Below are 18,016 nucleotides of genomic sequence, written 5' to 3'. Positions count from 1 at the left end.
TACTTTCGTCAGGTGCCAGATACCATGAGATCAGAACGCATGGCATGCCCACCCTCATATAGTCAGATACAGCTGTACCCCCTGGGGTGATGGTAGTTTTCGGGGAGGGGGGGGTTGTTTGTTTTAGAGGCAGGTTCTCACTCTGTCCCCAAGCTAGAGTGCTGTGGTGTCAGCCTAACTCAACTTAATTGGCACCTCAAACTTAATTGGCTTAAACATCCGCTTGCCTCAGCCTCCCAAGCAGCTGGGACTACAGGCATCTGCCACAATGCCCAGCTAACTTTTTCTATTTTTTTAGTAGTGATGGGGTTTAACTCTTGTTCGGACTAGTCTCAAACTCCTGAGTTCAAGCAATCTTGCCTCAGCCTCCAAAGCCTGCTAGGATTACAGGTGTGAGCAACTGCACCTGGCCCAGTAATTTTTTTTTTTTTTAATCACATTAAGATACATGCTGAGGCTTGGCATCTATAGCTTAAGCAACTCAGGCACCAGCCACATATACCAGAGCTGGTAGGTTCAAATCCAGCCCAGGCCTGCCAAAACAATGACAACTACAACCAAAAAATAGCCGGGCATTGTGGTGGACACCTGTGGTTCCAGCTACTTGGGAGGCTGAGGCAAGAGAATCGCTTAAGCCTAGGAGTTGGAGGTTGCTGTGATCTGTGATGCCATGGTACTCTACCCAGGTCAACAGCTTGAGGCTCTGTCTTAAAAACATAAAAAATACATGTCAAGGCTTGGTGCCTGTAGCTCAAGCAGCTAAGGCACCAGCCACATACACCAGAGCTGGCTGGTTTGAATCTACCCCAGTCCTGCCAAACAACAATGACAACTACAACCAAAAAAAAAAAAAAAAAATGGCTGGGACGTTATGGCGGGTGCCATAGTCCTAGCTACTTGGGAGGCTGAGGCAAGAGAAATCACATAAGTTTAGGAGGTTGCTGTGAGCTGTGACGCCACTGCACTCCACCCAGGATGACAGCTTGAGGCCTGTGGCTCAGTGAGCAGGGCACCGGCCCCATATGCTGAGGGTGGCGGGTTCAAACCCAGCCCCGGCCAAACTGCAACAAAAAAATAGCTGGGCGTTGTGGTGGGCGCCTGTAGTTCCAGCTATTCGGGAGGCTGAGGCAGGAGAATCGCCTAAGCCCAGGAGTTGGAGGTTGCTGTGAGCTGTATGATGCCATGGCACTCTACCGAGGGCAATAAAGTGAAACTCTGTCTCTACAAAAAAAAAAAAAAAAAGATACATGTTGTTAAGATGATTGGGTAAGCTCTAGAAACATTTATTAATGAAAAATCTAACGAAGTTCATATTTTAACATGACTGTTTTGTTCATAACAAACAAACTGCTTGGAATTTTTAATTTCATTCCTAAAATTTATTTATTATTATCTTTTTTTATCAAGAGTCTCATTTTTGGCTCGGTGCCTGTAGCTCAAGCGGCTAAAGCACCAGCCCCATACACCTGAGCTGACTGGTTCGAATCCAGCCCGGGCCTGCCAAATAACAATGATGGCTGCAACCATAAAATAGCCGGGCGTTGTGGCAGGCGCCTGTCATCCCAGGCAAGAGAATTGCTTAAGCCTAGGAGTTGGAGGTTGCTGTGAGCTGTGATGCCCCAGCTCTCTACTCAGGGCGACAGCTTAAGGCTCTGTCTCAAAAAAAAAAGTCTCATTTTGTTGCCCCCTGGCTAGGGCGCTGTGATAACATAGCTCACCACAACCTCAGACTTCTATCTAGGCTTATGCCATCCTGTTGCCTCAGCCTCCCGAGTAGCTGAGACTACAGCTGCCCACCACAACACTCAGCTGGTTTTTTATTTTTAGTAGAGACGGGTCTCACTCTTGCTCAGGCTGGTCTTGAACTCCTAAGCTCAAACAATCCACCTATCTCAACCTCCCAGAGTGCTAGGATTACAAGCTTGAGCTAATGCACCTGGCCCCTATTAGCTTCTTTAATCATGTTTGTTAATGGTAGCAGATAAGGGTTTCTTTGAGATCCCTGGGGCAGAAATCTTATTTGACCTATGCTTGATTGGGGGCTTCAAATTCCCAGGATTAAGTTTCTGCATCCCAGAAAAAATGTCTCTGGACAGAAGGTACCCCCAGGCCTGCTCTTACCTCCCTGAACATTCTCTTGTACTTCATAGTGCCTTCATCTTACACCCATGTGTGCAAAACTCAGCTTTGTGTGTAACCTTTAACTGCTTTTCACTAAAGACATTTTTCTCTTTATTTCCTGTCACTTTGCAGCACCATCAGCACCAGGCTGCTCAGGCTCTTCATCTGGCCAGTCCACAGCAGCAGTCAGCTATTTACCACGCAGGGCTCGCGCCAACCCCACCTTCTATGACACCTGCCTCTAATACGCAGTCACCACAGAATAGTTTCCCAACAGCACAACAGACCGTCTTTACGATTCATCCTTCTCATGTCCAGCCAGCATATACCAATCCACCCCACATGGCCCACGTACCTCAGGTAAACTAGCTTTAGCCAACTTCCTGTGAAGACCAAGTAGAATATGAAGGTTATCAGATAAGCAGCTGAAAGCCAAGTGCTCTCCTAGCTAGGAAACCCTGTGTGTGATGCCATCTGCCTGTCTCCTTTTCCCTGCTCAAATACACGTGATCTGGCCCTAAATGAATGTTTGTGTGGTTTTGTAATGGGATCAGTGAAGTCAGTGATTGGTCAGTCCTTTAATGTTTCCCCAGTAAGACCTTAAAAGTATCTTTGACTCTGGAATGCAACCCAGTCCTCCTTTCCTTCTTGTGTCTGCTTTGCTATGTCTACATAGCTTCATTACTATTTATATGTATGCATATATATACATACACCCTTTTACACACAATACTCATGGAAGCCTGGCAGGGATGATGGGCCTTCGCAGTTTCTCAGCTCTCCAAGCTAACTGTCCTAGGCCTGTCAGCTTCAATGTTAGTTACATGAGTTCCAGAGAAAAGCTCTCCAGTTGTTTTCCCTGGTTATTCATATATCTGCTTTGACCTTACGTTGTACTTATTGAGAGGGCTTGGCCTTGTACATTGGTGCAGTGTAACTAGAAGCTGGAAGCACTCAGGTGTTCTCATTTTTCTTAAAGAGCACCCCTAGAAGCACTTTGGAGCTCACCTCCAGTGTATGCTTCTAAAGGTTGAAAGGTGTGGTTGCCATTTCAGTGGTTGCTGTCTGCATCAGCTGCTGACAAAGGTCTGATGCAATCCCAGGGCCAAGTTGGATTGTCTAATGAGGAGAAGGAGCTGCACTGAAGTTGGGCTCTAATGCTGTCCTTGAGGCCCTCCCTTGGAGCTGTTAAGGGTGACTTGGCTGTATTAGATGTCTTTTTCTGCTACTTTCATAACAGAACTCTCTTAGGCAGGTCTGAATGAGACCTGCCACACTTGAGTTCCATTTCCTGTCAAATAGTGTGCCAGTGAGGCTCTGGCAAGGTGTGGGCTAGAGATGTAACTTAGTTGGATCTATCTCTCTGAAGGCTACCTTGTAATTAAGGTTCCACAGCTGTGGGATGTTTAGGTGTCAACACCCTGCAAAGGTTAGGTTCTGTGGTGTAGTGCACTGCAGTTGATTTGCTTCTGATAGTGGGGAGGGAAGCTGGTTTGGTCAGTGTAGGCCAGTGTGGTTCGGTGGAAACAGCTTCATAAGAGCTGGGGTCCTGTAGATGTCTAGCAGAGGCTGGTGGCTAAGTAGGTATGTGAACTTACATGTAAGTTGGGCTCCCTAAAACCTCATTGCGTTTTTGTGTTGAAAGAGCAAAAAAGTTAACACAGGGAAGCCCAAATATGCCCTGGGCCCATTGGAATATAAAAAAAGTTAAAACAGCATGTCATTCAAGGATTATCATAGTTTAGAAGAGTGTACAGTTTGGGAGGCAGGAAACAAGAGCTCTTCCTGACCCTGCTGAACCCCTGCAGAGCTGGGATCCAACTAGTTGGACTGACTAAAATCACCTTTCCAACTCAACAGTGAGATCAGGTTAAACTCACTATCACTTGGTACAAGGACACTGGGCTGGCCCAGATGATTTCCGATTATTCCTTTCATCTCACTGGAGCCAACCTCCTCCATCAGTGTATCTTTCTAGAGAATCAAGGGGCCCAAAGAGTCTCTTCTCTCTGCTGAGCACGCTAAAAGCAAAGGGAGGACAGATAGTTCCTGCTTATATAATAATCTGCTTTTCTATTTGAAAGGAACGTTATCTGTAAAACGACTACCTTAGGCCCCACATAGAAGCCAGATTCTGAAGCATCATCCCATCTGTGTCATTATTAAATTGAGAGACCTGCCCTTGGATTAGGGGTCTGATCTTTGTGAAGACCTTGCTGCATACATTGAATATGATAATCAGAAAGTTGACGTCTAGGACATTGCAGGCCCTGACTTTTACCAGGCTCACTTGGTGCCTGTTCCTCTAACCTTGCAGGGTCTGCCAAAAGGTAAAACATGTCTGTAGGACAATTGATGATCTTCTAGAGTGTCCCCAGAAGAAAGAACTGGGCCATAAGGCCCATGTTGCCCTGTCTTGAGAGTCCTGGCCCAGTGAAAGGAACACAGTTGACTTGTTGTTTAAGCTGGAGATGTTGCCTGTATGCGTAAAAGAGCTCTCTGTTTCAGGCTCATGTACAGTCAGGAATGGTTCCTTCTCATCCAACTGCCCATGCGCCAATGATGCTAATGACGACACAGCCACCCGGCGGTCCCCAGGCCGCCCTCGCTCAAAGTGCACTACAGCCCATTCCAGTCTCGACAACAGCGCATTTCCCCTATATGACGCACCCTTCAGGTGAGGCGTGTGTGTGCAGGGGCCGCCGGGACACCCAAAGCATTCTGCTCGCACAGGTCATTTGGTAGGCAGGGTTAGCACTTCAAGCCCCGAATTTGAGAACTAGCAAGATGCATCCAAGAGTGCTGCACAGGAGGGACAGTGACAATAGTTCAGAGCCAGGGCCTGAGGCTTCCAGGAGCCGAGTCTGTGTGTGTTCTGATGGTATACAGGATTTGGCTTGACAAGAAGCATTTTGTGTAGCTGATGCATGCCTAGGACTCAGTTGGCCTTCCTTGTTATGATAGGCTGGACAGGGCAGTGTTTTCCTTCCTGAGTCCCAATAGTCTGACATATGGGGGGTTATTACCATGGCAGAGTGATTGTAGCTCTGGAGAAGACTACTGCTGAGCAAGTGCTGTGTATGGACTGGCTTTGAGTGTAGTATCAGCTCCAGCCTATGCCCTGACAGGGAGAGAGCGCCTGTGATTGTGCTCTAATACTTGATGGCTGCCATGGTGAAATTTCATAGTCTGACCTGTTATTCTGAAAGTAATACTGGTGCTTGGCTAATATTTGGGGAGGGGGTATGTTAAGGCCTTTTTTTCTACCCCATGAGCAACAAGTCTTCTAAGAGTTTTATCTGAAGTGGTTTTATGTCTGACTGGTTTGTTTCTACCCACCCACCTATCCCCTCCCCCTCTTGGTGCAGATGGGAACCTGGGAAAGTGAATTAAATTTTGAGTCTTGTTCAGCTAGCACAATGATAGTTTATAGCCATGTGCTGCAGAGACACTAGGCTATGTGTGGTGTTGCCAGTTTTCTGTTTAAATATTCACTTTTCTTTTTTACAGTACAAGCCCACCACCAACAGCAGTTGTAAGGCTGCCCTGGAGGAACCGAAAGGCCAAATTCCCTCCTCCCTTCTACTGCTTCTACCAACTGGAAGCACAGAAAACTAGAATTTCATTTATTTTGTTTTTAAAAAATATATGTTGATTTCTTGTAACATCCAATAGGAATGTTAACAGTTCACTTGCAGTGGAAGATATCTGGACTGAGTAGAGGCATTTAGGAACTTGTGGGCTTATTCCATAATTCCATATGCTGATTTAAAGTCCCGCAAGTAACCCAACTCTGCTTGCCGAAACTGGAAGTTATTTATTTTTTAAATACCCTTGAAAGTCATGAACACATCAGCTAGCAACAGAAGTAACAAGAGTGATTCTTGCTGCTATTACTGCAAAAAAAAAAAAAAAAAAAAAAATCAAGACTTGGAACCCAACACCCTTTTACTAAACTTGACAAAGGTTCAGTAAATTCTTAACGTCAAACTGACGGATTATTATTTATAAATCAAGTTTGATGAGGTGATCACTGTCTACAGTGATCAACTTTTAAGTTAAGGGAAAAACTTTTACTTTGTAGATAATATAAAATAAAAACATAAAAAAAATTAAAAAATAAAAAAAGTTTTAAAAACTGATAAAGTTAGTGTGTGTTTGTATAAGCTACTTCTATTGTAGGATATTTAATATCATGACAGGCAGGCTGAGCGTGCTTTTGTATTATCCTGGAAGGTATTTGTCAAATTCTTTTTTTTCTTCACCTTTAGTTCTGGTTCAAGGTTATCTCTAGAAAAAGACAAGACTGAAATATTCCCTTTGGTGGATTAGAGGTCTGCTTCAGGAGGAGGAAGGCTGGCCAAGGTTGGGCAGCACTGAAATCCCACGTCCTCAGGCTGACACCAATTCTGTAAGCTTCCTTTTTAATATCTCCTGAACCAAAATGCTTGTCATTAGTTGGCAGTTGTCCCAATTCAGGCCCCTGTTTACCCAGTAGGGGGCAGGAGACACTTTTAACTGCATTAAATCCAAAGGGCAGAAAGGCTGAACAGATGCACAAAGTAGCTTATAGACTCAGAGGTATTCATTAATGTTCCCAAACTGTAGGTAAAGGACAAAAGGAGAACAAACATTTGAGTATTAAAGAGACCATAGTCTTTTTTTTTTGTCGCCCTCTGCAGAATGCTGTGGCGTCACAGCTCATAGCAACCTCAAACTCTTTGGGCTTCAGCAATTCTCTTGCCTCAGTCTCCCAAGTAGCTGAGACTACAGGCGCCCGCCACAAACGCCCAGCTGTTTTTTGTTGTTGTTGTTGCAGTTCTCATTGATGTTTAACTGGCCTGGGTCAGGTTTGAACCCGCCACCCTCAGTGCATGTGGTTGGTTCTCTGAGACCATATTTTTTTAGAGACAGGGTCTCACTTTATCACCCTCAGTAAAGTGCTGTGGCATCATACAGCTCACAGCAACCCCCACCTCCTGGGCTTAGGCGATTCTCTTGTCTCAGCCTCCCAAGTAGCTAAGACTAAAGGTGCCCGCCACAATGCCCGGCTATTTTTTTGTTGCAGTTTGGCCGGGGCCACGTTTAAACCCACCACCCTTGGTATATGGGGCCAGTGCCCTACCCACTGAGCCACAGGCACCGCCCTACGAGATCATAGAGCCTTTAACTTTAAATATTGTGGCAACAAATCAAGATTCTGAAAACCTTTAATTCACATATAGCAATTTGTACATTATAGCAAAATTTGCATTATTTAAGAATAAGTTACTTGTACAGTACATAAACAATACATAAAAATTTGCCAAATACCTTCTGCCTATGATACAAGATGAATCCACTTTTTGTTACCACAATGTGCTGTGTATTTAAACTAAACACTGGATGTCAGATGTGTCCTCGTTAAGACTCAGTGGATAATAATGCTACCAAGTTCCTCTAGCCTGTGGGAGATGTTAGAGCTAACATGACATGTGCAACAGGAGACTTAGCCCTGAATAAAAAGCATGAAGGAACCTCAGGCAACCTCAGAAGAGTTTGAGGCCTTGATTTTAGGTTAAGAAACTAATGTAAAAATAGTGTTCTCTGGCCCAAGATTTTAATGATCACTATTCCTTTTTCCTATATGGTCCAGAAATGATCAAAGGCAGAAGACCTATACCAGATAAAGCCATATGGATTGCTGGTCTAAAATTCAAGGCAGGTTAGTTGACTTAATTCTTTGGTGCTGGTGACTGTTAGTTTGTAAAAGTTTAACAAAGTCAGATGAAGAAAGAGATGGTGCTGGAAACTGTCAAGCTATACTTGTCTATAATTAGAGCTAACTGGAGGGATCGTGATGCCTGCTGCCTAGATTGGCACTAAGGCCTGGGCCCATCAGAACTGGGAGGAGAGTGGTAGAACGTGCCGTACCCATGAGGGGCTACCTGTGGCCAAGAGGTTCTGCCCCACACCGCTGCCACCTCTACCTCAGCTAGGCCTGCTCTAACACAAAGAACAGGCATTGGCTTAGTGTCAACTTCCTCCCAAGGCCATGAGGGGGCTTTCTGTCAGAATGTATTTGACCTGTCCTGGTAACTAGGACATGTTTAGAAAGAGAGCAGTATGGAGGAGGGTGACTTCCAGTCCTCTTCATGAAATCCAAGCTTGTACTTGGCAACTAATGAGTAGAACTGCCAAGTTTATTGTACCTGGTGTGCCTTTTGGCACTACCTGAGAGAGAAATGTTGAGAGGCTGCTAAGAAATGTGTTCCCCTGGCTTGAAGATGCCATATCCCAGATGTTGAAACTTCTGGCTGGAGGGCAGGAATTTAATTGGTTCATCATCTACCTGGCCCCTTTCCTGTATAGACAGGAAGAAAATCAGGACCAATTATTCATCAGCATTGACTTTCTGAGATGAGCTTTCCTTTCTAAAAAAGACATCCAGAACATTACTTCTTTGGTTCATACTACTTAGCATTCATTTTCTAGAGGAATCAGCTTTAGAGAAAATAAAGACAGGTGGCCTTAAAAATGGACCACAAACTGGATCAGTGTTGGAGCTACTTTATGGTTCTTGAAGTTTAAAAGTGGTACAGAGATGGGTGATTCCCCACCTCCTCCCAAGAAGCCCAGAAACAACAGGCCAGATTTTCTCCCCAGATAAGGCCGGCAGTACTGTTACCTTTAGGCCCATGTTTCATCTTGGCCTGTGATGTACCTGTAAATCTTAAACTATACTAAACTCCCAGGTTTCCTAGAAACCACTACAGGGAGGGGAGCCTGATAGCTGGGCTATACTGAATGGCTCTGCTGGCATCCAGGGGCAGCTGAGTTCACTCTGTCACTGCCTCCTCTTTTTTCTAAGCTTCTACATGAAGGTTCTGGGAGGAGCCAGCCCCCCTGTGAATTGTAGCACTTATGAAAGGCAAGTATAGATGGAGATTTGACTTTAGGACCTCTCTTGATGGTGGAGATTGTGTGTGCCCATGTGTGCTTGGACATAAATGAAGCAGTAACATGCTGGAACAGAACACTGATTGTGGGCTATTAAAAGAGTTTCTCATTAGCTATGGCACCAGATCCCTGGCTTCCATTTTGGCTCAAAAATGAACCTAAAACCCACTTGTGGGATAATTTAATAAGCCATTAGATGCCTGAAAGGCTCTGAGCCAGCCCTGTTGCTGAAGGATTTACTTACTAGAAAGGGCCCAGGAGCCCTCCTTCCGTTTTCATTTGTCCCGCCCTCAAACTCCAGTTAATTTAACTCTCACTGTAAAGCTGCTGTAAACCACAATCTGTGTTTTTATTCATAAGGCACCAGGGTAGGACTGTTCTTTGCCATCCTCCTATCTCAGTAATAGCCTGAATTTCCCTGAAAGGATGGCACCCTTCACTTCATTACATTGAGGAAAGACATTGCTCAGCAGGTGACTGTCCCCAGGATGCAACAGAAAAGGAAGCCAGGCATCCTGGCTAAGACTATGAACCAGTCCAGTAGGGTTTGCATAGCTGTCTGACTATAAAAATCTCATGGGTAACTAAGAATGGTTTAGTTTTGAAACCTGAATCCTTTAAAAAAATTAATCTGAGGTAAAATGTTTAAAATCATTTTTGACCTTTAGCTTTTGTCCCTCTGACAGTTTTTGTCCTAAAGCTAACAGTAGAAGCAGGATTAGGTGTGGTCAATCTATGGCAAACATACAGCAGCCCTGCCATGTGGACTGAAGCTACAATGGGAACACTGTGTGAGAATCCAGGGCTTGTTAGTGTTTTGGGCTTGCTGGTGACCCCTCCCCTTCCCGTATAAAGTCTGTCATCAGCTGTGACAGTGTCAGTGAAAAAGAGAACAAATGTCCACTGCCAGGTCCAGCCCTCACCCCACCCTCTCCTCTTAAGAGTGATGGGGACTGGTCTTAGGGGCATAGGGCAGGAGCTAGCCCACATCAGCAAACAAGAACTACATCTGTAAACAATGAGAAAGCCAGGTGCTAGGTGAAACTTATAGGAGGCCCTTTAACAGGCCTAATAGAAGGGTCACATCCAAACTGGAACAAGCAGTTAACAGTGTCCCTTAAATCTCTCTCTGGAAGGAAGGAAAGATTACATTCACATCTCTGCTTGTGCTCCTCTGGGCAACTGTTGAGGCCTGGGACTCCACCCTGATCAGAGAGGTGTGTATTGATTGTCTATGGCCCGCAGGTGGCTCCGGGATGATGAGTCCATTTCATAGTCTGAGTCCCAGGCTCGATGCTCAGGCTCCGGCTCCAGGTGCCGCAGGCTGTTGGCCAGTTCCTCGGGTGAAGGCACCAGGTGGAAAATCTGCTCTGGCGGTGAGGATCGGCCTGGGAGACCCTCTGGGCTGAGCCCCCGGGGACAGCCAGAAGAGCTAAGGTGGGGAAGGCCCAGCTCTGAATCCCAACGAGGGAGGGAGAAAGGGAACAAGACAGTGTTGCAGGAACCTGGGACAAGTGACCAAGAGAAACCACACTGTAAGTCTTGCTGCAGCTGCTGACAAGACACAAGATCTCATACCCTTGGTCTGCAACAAAGCCTTTTTTTTTTTTACCTTCCACCCAGTTTACCTGTGCCAGCCACCCCCTTTACAAAAGATCATTAGGGTCACACCTGGTGCCTGGGAGACAACTACCACATAGCTGGAAAGCCGGACATCACAAGCAGCACCACATTCGAGCGGTATGGGTGAGCGCTGGAAGTGGTGTAGCATGTCCACGATGGAGGGAAAGTGGAGGTGCTGCACTCGGCACTGGCCTCGCTCAGTCAGTGACAGGCGCAGGTGCTACAAGAGATAACAGTAAACTCAGATTGTCCCCCAAGGGCCCTGAACTTTAGCAGAGAGGGGTGGCACAGCCCCACCCTGCCCCATACCTTAGCTATGCCCTGGAAGTTGAATGTGAGTACATACTCCCCACGCCGGGTCTCACTCTGCCGCACCAGGAACACTCCATGAGCATCAGGGCCCTGCAGCTGAACCAGCTGAGCTGCCTTCACTCTGGAGATGGGGCCATGGAACCAGGGGTAGCAGGACAGGAAATGATCTGTTTTCTGGCAGGATGGGTCCAACAACCCCCCAGGAGAAGCACCTGGTAGAGAAGATGGGTGATGCTGACACCATGTGGGTGCCTTATGTCCTAGGCCCAGTTCCACTTTACCAGAGAACAGTGAACTGCCCACTCACCTTGGTTCAGGGAATCTGTGCTGCCCCTTGGGGAGCTGGATGTGCTGGGTTCCAGGGCTGAGGGAACGTGCATCTCTGCATCTGTGCTCTCCAGCCTGCTGGAGAAGAGCCTGGGGTTAAGGACCTGGGCAGGTCAAGGGTAGCCAAAAAGGCTGTGCCAGGGGTGAGGACCTCACCCTCGGCCTGTGGACTCCCGGAGCTCAGCCATCCATGAATTCAGCTGCTGCTCGTCTCTCACCTCAAAGATGATGTCTGTCCGGTCCTTCACCTGGCAGAGAGGGAACAGCTGTGTGGGTCTGAGGGGTGTGTGCGCGCGCATTAGCCCAGGCTATGGAAAGCCCTATCACTCACCTTCAACACAAACGTGTAGAGATTGTCAGGCATCTCCAGCTGTGTGCATCGGCGAACCTCCTGGATGCTGGAGCAGACTGCCTGAAGTTTGGGCTTTGAACTCTATAAGATAGGAGGGACACTCAGGCTTATTCCTGATGTTCTCCCACTCCACCTCGGTTTGTCTCCAGTCTCCCCAAGACCCCCCTGCAGAATGAATGTTCACCATGCTGTTGCAACAGCCCTGCTGAGCCTAAAGTAAAGCTCCAGAATGCCTTTAACCTGTGACCTCTTAAGCATCATCCACAGAGATCCCAAGAAGCCTTGCTGGCTCCCTGCCCCAACACTTGTGGACATTCCAGCTTTCCGCATGTGCTTGCCTGACATCTGTTTCTGGCAGAGAAAGGAACTCCCCAGCCAGGTGATTTTAGGCACTGACCCCTACATTGCTTGAAGCCAAAGGGCAAAGCCTAGGGTGGCTGGCCCAAGTTACTGCCAGCCATAAAACCACACAACCTTGGCTCCAAAATCTCCTATGACACCCCAAACACAGGGCTGCAGAGTGTAGCTTTCTTCTCTGCTGGCAGAAGCATCTCTTCACATCTGTACTGAACCTGGCTGTAGTGGGGGCTAGCCCTACACTTGCTCTGGGGCACCCAGGAGCCAGCTTCTTCTGGGCAGAAATTTTCTCAAAAGAGGGTTTATACCCCCACTCCCACCCACATATACTTCCTCTTACGATAAGACTGTTAAGATTGTTTCTGTAGGGCAGCGCCTGTGGCTCAGTCAGTAAGGCGCCGGCCCCATATACCGAGGCTGGCGGGTTCAAACCCGGCCCCGGCCAAACTGCAACCAAAAAATAGCCGGGCGTTGTGGCGGGCGCCTGTAGTCCCAGCTACTCGGGAGGCTGAGGCAAGAGAATCGCTTAAGCCCAGGAGTTGGAGGTTGCTGTGAGCTGTGTGAGGCCACGGCACTCTACTGAGGGCCATAGAGTGAGACTCTGTCTCTACAAAAAAAAAAAAAAAAGATTGTTTCTGTATGGGTTACAAGATTACTGATAGCTGCTTCCAGAAGAAACAAGATAAGAAATGGGGAAGGAGCCAGAGATGAGGTAGGGAATGGACAGAGGCAGCCCAGGGGCTCCCAGAAAATGACACAGCCCCTAATAGCCAGGGTGGGGAGGGAGTAAAAACCAGAGGCAGCCCCAAAGGCACATCCTGGCACCAGGGGCTTCATGTGATCCAGAATTCCACCTCTGTCCAAAGACATACCTCCTGAACAGGGGCTACCTTTTCAAAACATGGTACCCTATGCTCTGATAGAAGGCTGGAGACTAGTGGCCTGACCGCCTGCCTTCCTCCTCACCTTCAAGAGTACCAATGCTGGGTGCTGTGAGAGGGCAGCCTGGCAGGAGAGGGTTGGCCCAGTTAGTACTCCCACTCCCAGCAGGATGGGGGAGACTAACAAGCAACTCTGGGAACTAACATTTACTACTAAAGTTCACTGCATTGCCTCCCTGACAGTGCTGGGGGAAGGAGGCCTGAGGCTCTGTGACTACGAAATCCCAGCCTGAAGTGACTAGCACCAGGCAGGATATTTTCACCCCGTGCTCCCAGAGGTCCTGTAGCCAACATGGGCAGAGTGGAATGAGGCCTCTCCGCTCTCTTGGTCATTTTCAGTCATCCAGCCCAATTTCTCATCTGCAAAACAGGAAGGCACAAATGGCTACTTTCTTCTACTTTTCCAGTTGGCCCTGACTGTCTTCCCCATGCCCCCAAACACACACTGGCTCCAGGCCTTGAGGATCACTGAGAGGAAGCAGCCAGGGCCAGGAGAGGAACAGGCCTGGTCTCCCTTTCAGTTCCGCTCAGGGCCCAGACCCCAGTCTGAGTGCCGAGATTAACCAGCAAAGCTGCTGGTTTCATTCTGACTGTAGGACTCCTCCATGCCAACTCCACCCCTAGCAGCTGAGGAACTGCTGAGCAGGCAGGCAGTGGTGAAAAGAGGATTCCCCTCCTTACCCACAGCCAACCCTGGCTGCCACCCGTCTGCTAGCTGAGCAAGAGTCAGGTTCTTCCCTGACTCCCCCCGTCAGCCCTGCACACGTGAGTCACCCTGGGCCACGCTACAATCTAAACACCAGCCTGCCAACTATCAAAGCTAGTATACAACCACTGTGCTACCTGATGGCATGGGTGTCCTTGGGCCTATATGCCCAGGTTGTTGGGGCATGTGAACATATGGGGGCAGGACTAGGCCAATGCCAACTAGGCTGAAACCTTAGCCTAGAGGACTCAGGAGCAGGGGCTAGTGTATGTGTAGGCCCAGCAGATACCTGTTGAGCTGGACAGGGGGTGGGGAGATGTGAGGGAGAGTGAGCCCAAACCTTGGGGCTGTGTCAGCAGCTATAGAATATTCGTGGACTTTAAGTTCCCCTTCTCACATACCTCTATTTCACCAGCTTCTAAGGGCAAGCCAGCAAGTAGCTGCTCCCCAGACCAACTTAGAGTCATACTGGGGTTGGGTGATCAAAATGGCTAAACCATTTCAAGTACCACCCACCACATCCTGCAGCATACTTTTGGGGAACAAATCAGCTCCCAGCTGGCTTCTGTTTGTTGTGGACACGGTGACTATTACTTTCTTTGCTCTAGCCACCAGGAAGCTCAAAGTCAAAGATATACACTAGCTTTGACACTGTCCCAACAGTAGGGCTTGCATTTCTACTGCTAGCGTTATCTCAAGACTATATAGTTTTGTTACCCTCTAGGTTTTAGGGTTCACCTCTGACGCTGCCAAACCTGGCCACTCTCCATTCCTTTGTCACCTGTAAGACAAAGCTTGCTTTTCAGAGGGTTGGTATAACATCTGGGTGGACTAGTGCAAGTAAAAGACCTAATAAACAGCTGTTGTTATATTCCCAGGCCTGTGAATAAGCCTGCTTGGGTCCACCACAATATTAATAACACAACAGCACAGTTTTAGAGTAGCCTGAGTGCTAGGCACATGCCCACTTTCAGTCTTACTGACCCACTGCCCTTTTATAACATGCTCTTTTATCCTACACTGAAATTCACACACAGTATAAATGTAGTTACCAACCCTAACTACAATAAAGGGAAAGCAAATGTAATTTATATTAAAATAAAATATATTCATTGTGACTACGCAGACAGCACAAAGAACTACTCCAGAGCTTGAGTTTGCTATGAAAAGACTAAGAACATGAGGGAGCCAAAGGGCAGGGTAAGCCCTGCCTGGAAAACTGATCTGTTTAGTGGACATGAAAACTGAGCAGACGGGTGGTGCCTGTGGCTCAGTCAGTAGGGCGCCGGCCCCATATGCCGAGAGTGGTGGGTTCAAACCCGGCCCCGGCCAAACTGCAACCAAAAAAATAGCCGGGCATTGTGGCGGGCGCCTGTGGTCCCAGCTACTTGGGAGGCTGAGGCAAGAGAATCGCTTAAGCCCGGGAGTTGGAGGTTGCTGTGAGCTGTGTGAGGCCACGGCACTCTACCGAGGGCCATAAAGTGAGACTCTGTCTCTACAAAAAAAAAAAAAAAAACAACTGAGCAGAAAGTTCCATGTGCTTCTGTATAAGATGGAGCAGAATTCTCTCTCTAGGTTTGTCATCTCTTGTCCCTTTGGAGAGACAGCTGAAAGGAGGGCAGTATGGAGTTCAGCTATGCCTGAACCCAGCAGTGCCACTATATATAATTCTCCCCTCCCTTTCTCACACGTCAAGCATATGAGCCCACCTACGTGAAAGGACCTCAGAGTAGGCCTTACTTTCCCTCAGGCTGTGACCTGGAAAGTCCATTTTGTAATCTGCCACTTCCTGTGTGCTAAGGGACTGGGGGCCTGCCTTGGCACAAACATGCCCAAGCCAGGATGATTCTTCCAGAGTCCACCCAGTTCTTGGGCTGTATCCCACTTTGTTGAATCCTCACAATCACCTTGTATGAGGTCTGTCACCATTCATTCTCCCCTGCACTTGACAGGGATTGGCCAAGTCTTTGTGGCTCTTCCAGCCTGGCAAGGGCTGAGATAGGCAGGCTGGGTTGGTACAGCAGTAAGAAGCCACAGAGCCCTCATGCTCTCTAGGCACGGGACTGGCACTGCCAAGGCCCTGAGGTGGGGAAGTCGTACCAGAACATCTCAGGCATGCCTCCCACAGGAAGATGTGGGGAGGGAGGCACCCAATGAGGCTGGCACAGTATGCTCCAGAAGTCACCATGGGACCTTAAGGCTGTGAGCAGCACCTTAGGCAGAAGGCAAGTCTGCTACTTGTGCCTTCCTTCCCAGGAAACTGGAGGGAAAGGGAAGATGCTTTAGAGCAGGAACAGAGAGTGAGAACAGCTTCCAGCTCACCTGAGGGGTAAGTAAGGGCCTCACAATGGCCTTATTCCATGACAGCCAGTCAATGACCACCTTGAGGAGAGACATCCCACTGGAAGCCCCTACTCTATACCAGCTTCTTGGCAGTCTTATCACCCTGAGGGCTTTTGAGCCCAGAACTGATTTCTTGCAAACAACAGCAGTGGGACAGGAAGTGGAACCTGGCTCCACAATCAGCCCTCCAGCCACAACTCTGCCGCACCCATGCTGTCAGGGAGGTGGCCTGGAGCCGAGATCTGCAGATGCTTAGAGAAGCCCTAGCTTCTCCTACTAGCTCTCCCACTTGATACCTTTGAGACCTGGGGCATGGCACTAATTGGAGCCTCAGTTTCCTTTCATAAAGATGGAGAGGCCGGGTGTGTTATGCCTGTAATCCTAGCACTCTGGGAGGCTGAGGTGGGTGGACTGCTTGAGTTCAGGAATTTGAGACCAGCCTGAGCCAAGAGCAAGACCTATCTCTACTAAAAACAGAAAAATGAGCCAGGTGTGGAGTTGTATGCCTATAGTCCCAGCTACTCGGGAGGCTGAACCAGGAGGATCGCTTGAGACCAGGAGTTTAAAGCTGCAGTGAGTTAGGATGACGTCACTGCACTCCACCCCAGAGGACAGAGTGAGACTCTGCCTTAAAGACAAACAGGCTCAGCGCCTGTGCTTCAAGCAACTAAGGCGCCAGCCATATACACCTGAGCTGGCGGGTTCAAATCCAGCCCAGGCCTGCCAAACAATGATGGCTGCAACCAAAAAAAAGCCAGGTGTTGTGGTGAGTGCCTGTAGTCCCAGCTACTTGGGAGGCGAAGGCAGGAGACTCACTTGAGCCCAGGTGTTGGAGGTTGCTGTGAGCTGTGATGCTACAGCACTCTACCCTGGGTGACAGCTTGAGGCTCTGTCTCAAAAAAAAAGAAAAAAACAAACATGGTGAGAGCAAGCAGATCAGGTTACTCCTGTACCGGGAGGATGGGAAGTGGTCTGAAAATGCTCATAGCAAATTTCAGATTCTGGTCATGGATGGCTGAATCCCCCATCCCAGGCCAAAGTATAAAATGGATGATACCGGGATGAATGAACATGTTATAGAAGTTAACCTAATCTTAGTGGTTGGTATCAAAAAGCCAACCTTTGAAGAAGAAAAAGATTTTTGTCAGGATATAGATACCCAGAAAGAGCTGGGAGAGAGATAACTGCTTGTTTACAGAGTCCTAGTTGTCACAAATTTGCCTGTTAACTTCCTGGCAACGAATGCAAAAAGGGATTCTCCAAAAGAGGACAGTTGTTTGTGCAAGGACAATCACATTGATGTGCAGCCCATTAATGGCTCTGAAAAGTCCTGCAGAAAAGAAATGCATTTAACCATGTACTCCCCAAACTCTGGCCTCTGTCACAGACCTTCCTACACCATCCCAAGGTAATAATGGGGTTGAACTGAGGAAGGCCTTCCTCTTACATGGTTCCTCTCAGCCATTATCTAAGGTGGACAGCATCAAGACTGAGCCAGGAGGTGGCAGCCACCTGGTATCTTCCTCAAAACCCCTCAGGTCGGCATAACCTTCACGCAGTGACCTCCCAACTCTGTGGGTTGGCACTCTCAGTTCTGGCCTTGAGCTCCAACTCTTTTTTTTTTTTTTGAGACAGAGCCTCAAAAAAAAAAAAAGAAAAAACTGTCACCCTGGGTAGAGTGCCATGGCATCACAGCTCATAACAACCTCCAACTCCTGGGCTCAAGCGATTCTCCTGCCTCCGCCTCCCAAGTAGCTGGGATTACAGGTGCCTGCCACAATGCCCGGCTATTTTTTTGGTTGCAGCCATCGTTGTTTGGTGGGCCTGGGCTGGATTTGAACCCGCCAGCTCAGGTGTGTGTGGCTGGCACCTTAGCCACTTGAGCCACAGGCACTGAACCCCAATTCCCCTCTTCTATAGACAAGAGATTGCCTCTCCACTTTTCTGAAGTGGGATAATGATGCCACTACCATCCCATGAGAATATGGCAATACA

General features: G+C 48.0%; 2 protein-coding genes across 15 annotated transcripts in view; one reads left to right on the top strand and one right to left on the bottom strand.

Annotated features, from left to right (window-relative positions):
* The window catches only part of ATXN2 (ataxin 2), a 145,947-nt gene extending 139,684 nt beyond the window's left edge, over positions 1-6,263 (top strand). For 7 of the 13 annotated variants that reach the window (XM_053590241.1, XM_053590240.1, XM_053590239.1 and 4 more), the window contains 2 exons: positions 2,254-2,481; positions 4,630-6,038. In XM_053590241.1, coding sequence (XP_053446216.1) covers positions 2,254-2,481; positions 4,630-4,866 — 465 coding nt within the window. In that variant the 3' untranslated portion in view covers positions 4,867-6,038. Of the gene's footprint in view, positions 1-2,253; positions 2,482-4,629 lie in introns of all 13 variants that reach the window. The other 6 variants (XM_053590232.1, XM_053590231.1, XM_053590236.1 and 3 more) reach the window with 2 other exon arrangements.
* A 1,050-nt stretch (positions 6,264-7,313) lies between these two features.
* SH2B3 (SH2B adaptor protein 3) overlaps positions 7,314-18,016 on the bottom strand; it is a 48,692-nt gene continuing 37,989 nt past the window's right edge. The window contains exons 3-8 of one of the 2 annotated variants that reach the window (XM_053590255.1): positions 11,654-11,755; positions 11,479-11,570; positions 11,303-11,400; positions 10,993-11,207; positions 10,732-10,903; positions 7,314-10,565 (exon numbers count right to left, since the gene is read on the bottom strand). In XM_053590255.1, coding sequence (XP_053446230.1) covers positions 10,270-10,565; positions 10,732-10,903; positions 10,993-11,207; positions 11,303-11,400; positions 11,479-11,570; positions 11,654-11,755 — 975 coding nt within the window. In that variant the 3' untranslated portion in view covers positions 7,314-10,269. The remainder of the gene's footprint in view (positions 10,566-10,731; positions 10,904-10,992; positions 11,208-11,302; positions 11,401-11,478; positions 11,571-11,653; positions 11,756-18,016) is intronic. The other variant, XM_053590256.1, reaches the window with a different exon arrangement.

Source organism: Nycticebus coucang, chromosome 4, assembly GCF_027406575.1.
Source record: "Nycticebus coucang isolate mNycCou1 chromosome 4, mNycCou1.pri, whole genome shotgun sequence".
NCBI lineage: Eukaryota > Metazoa > Chordata > Mammalia > Primates > Lorisidae > Nycticebus > Nycticebus coucang.
This window is presented reverse-complemented; position numbering and strand designations above follow the sequence as displayed.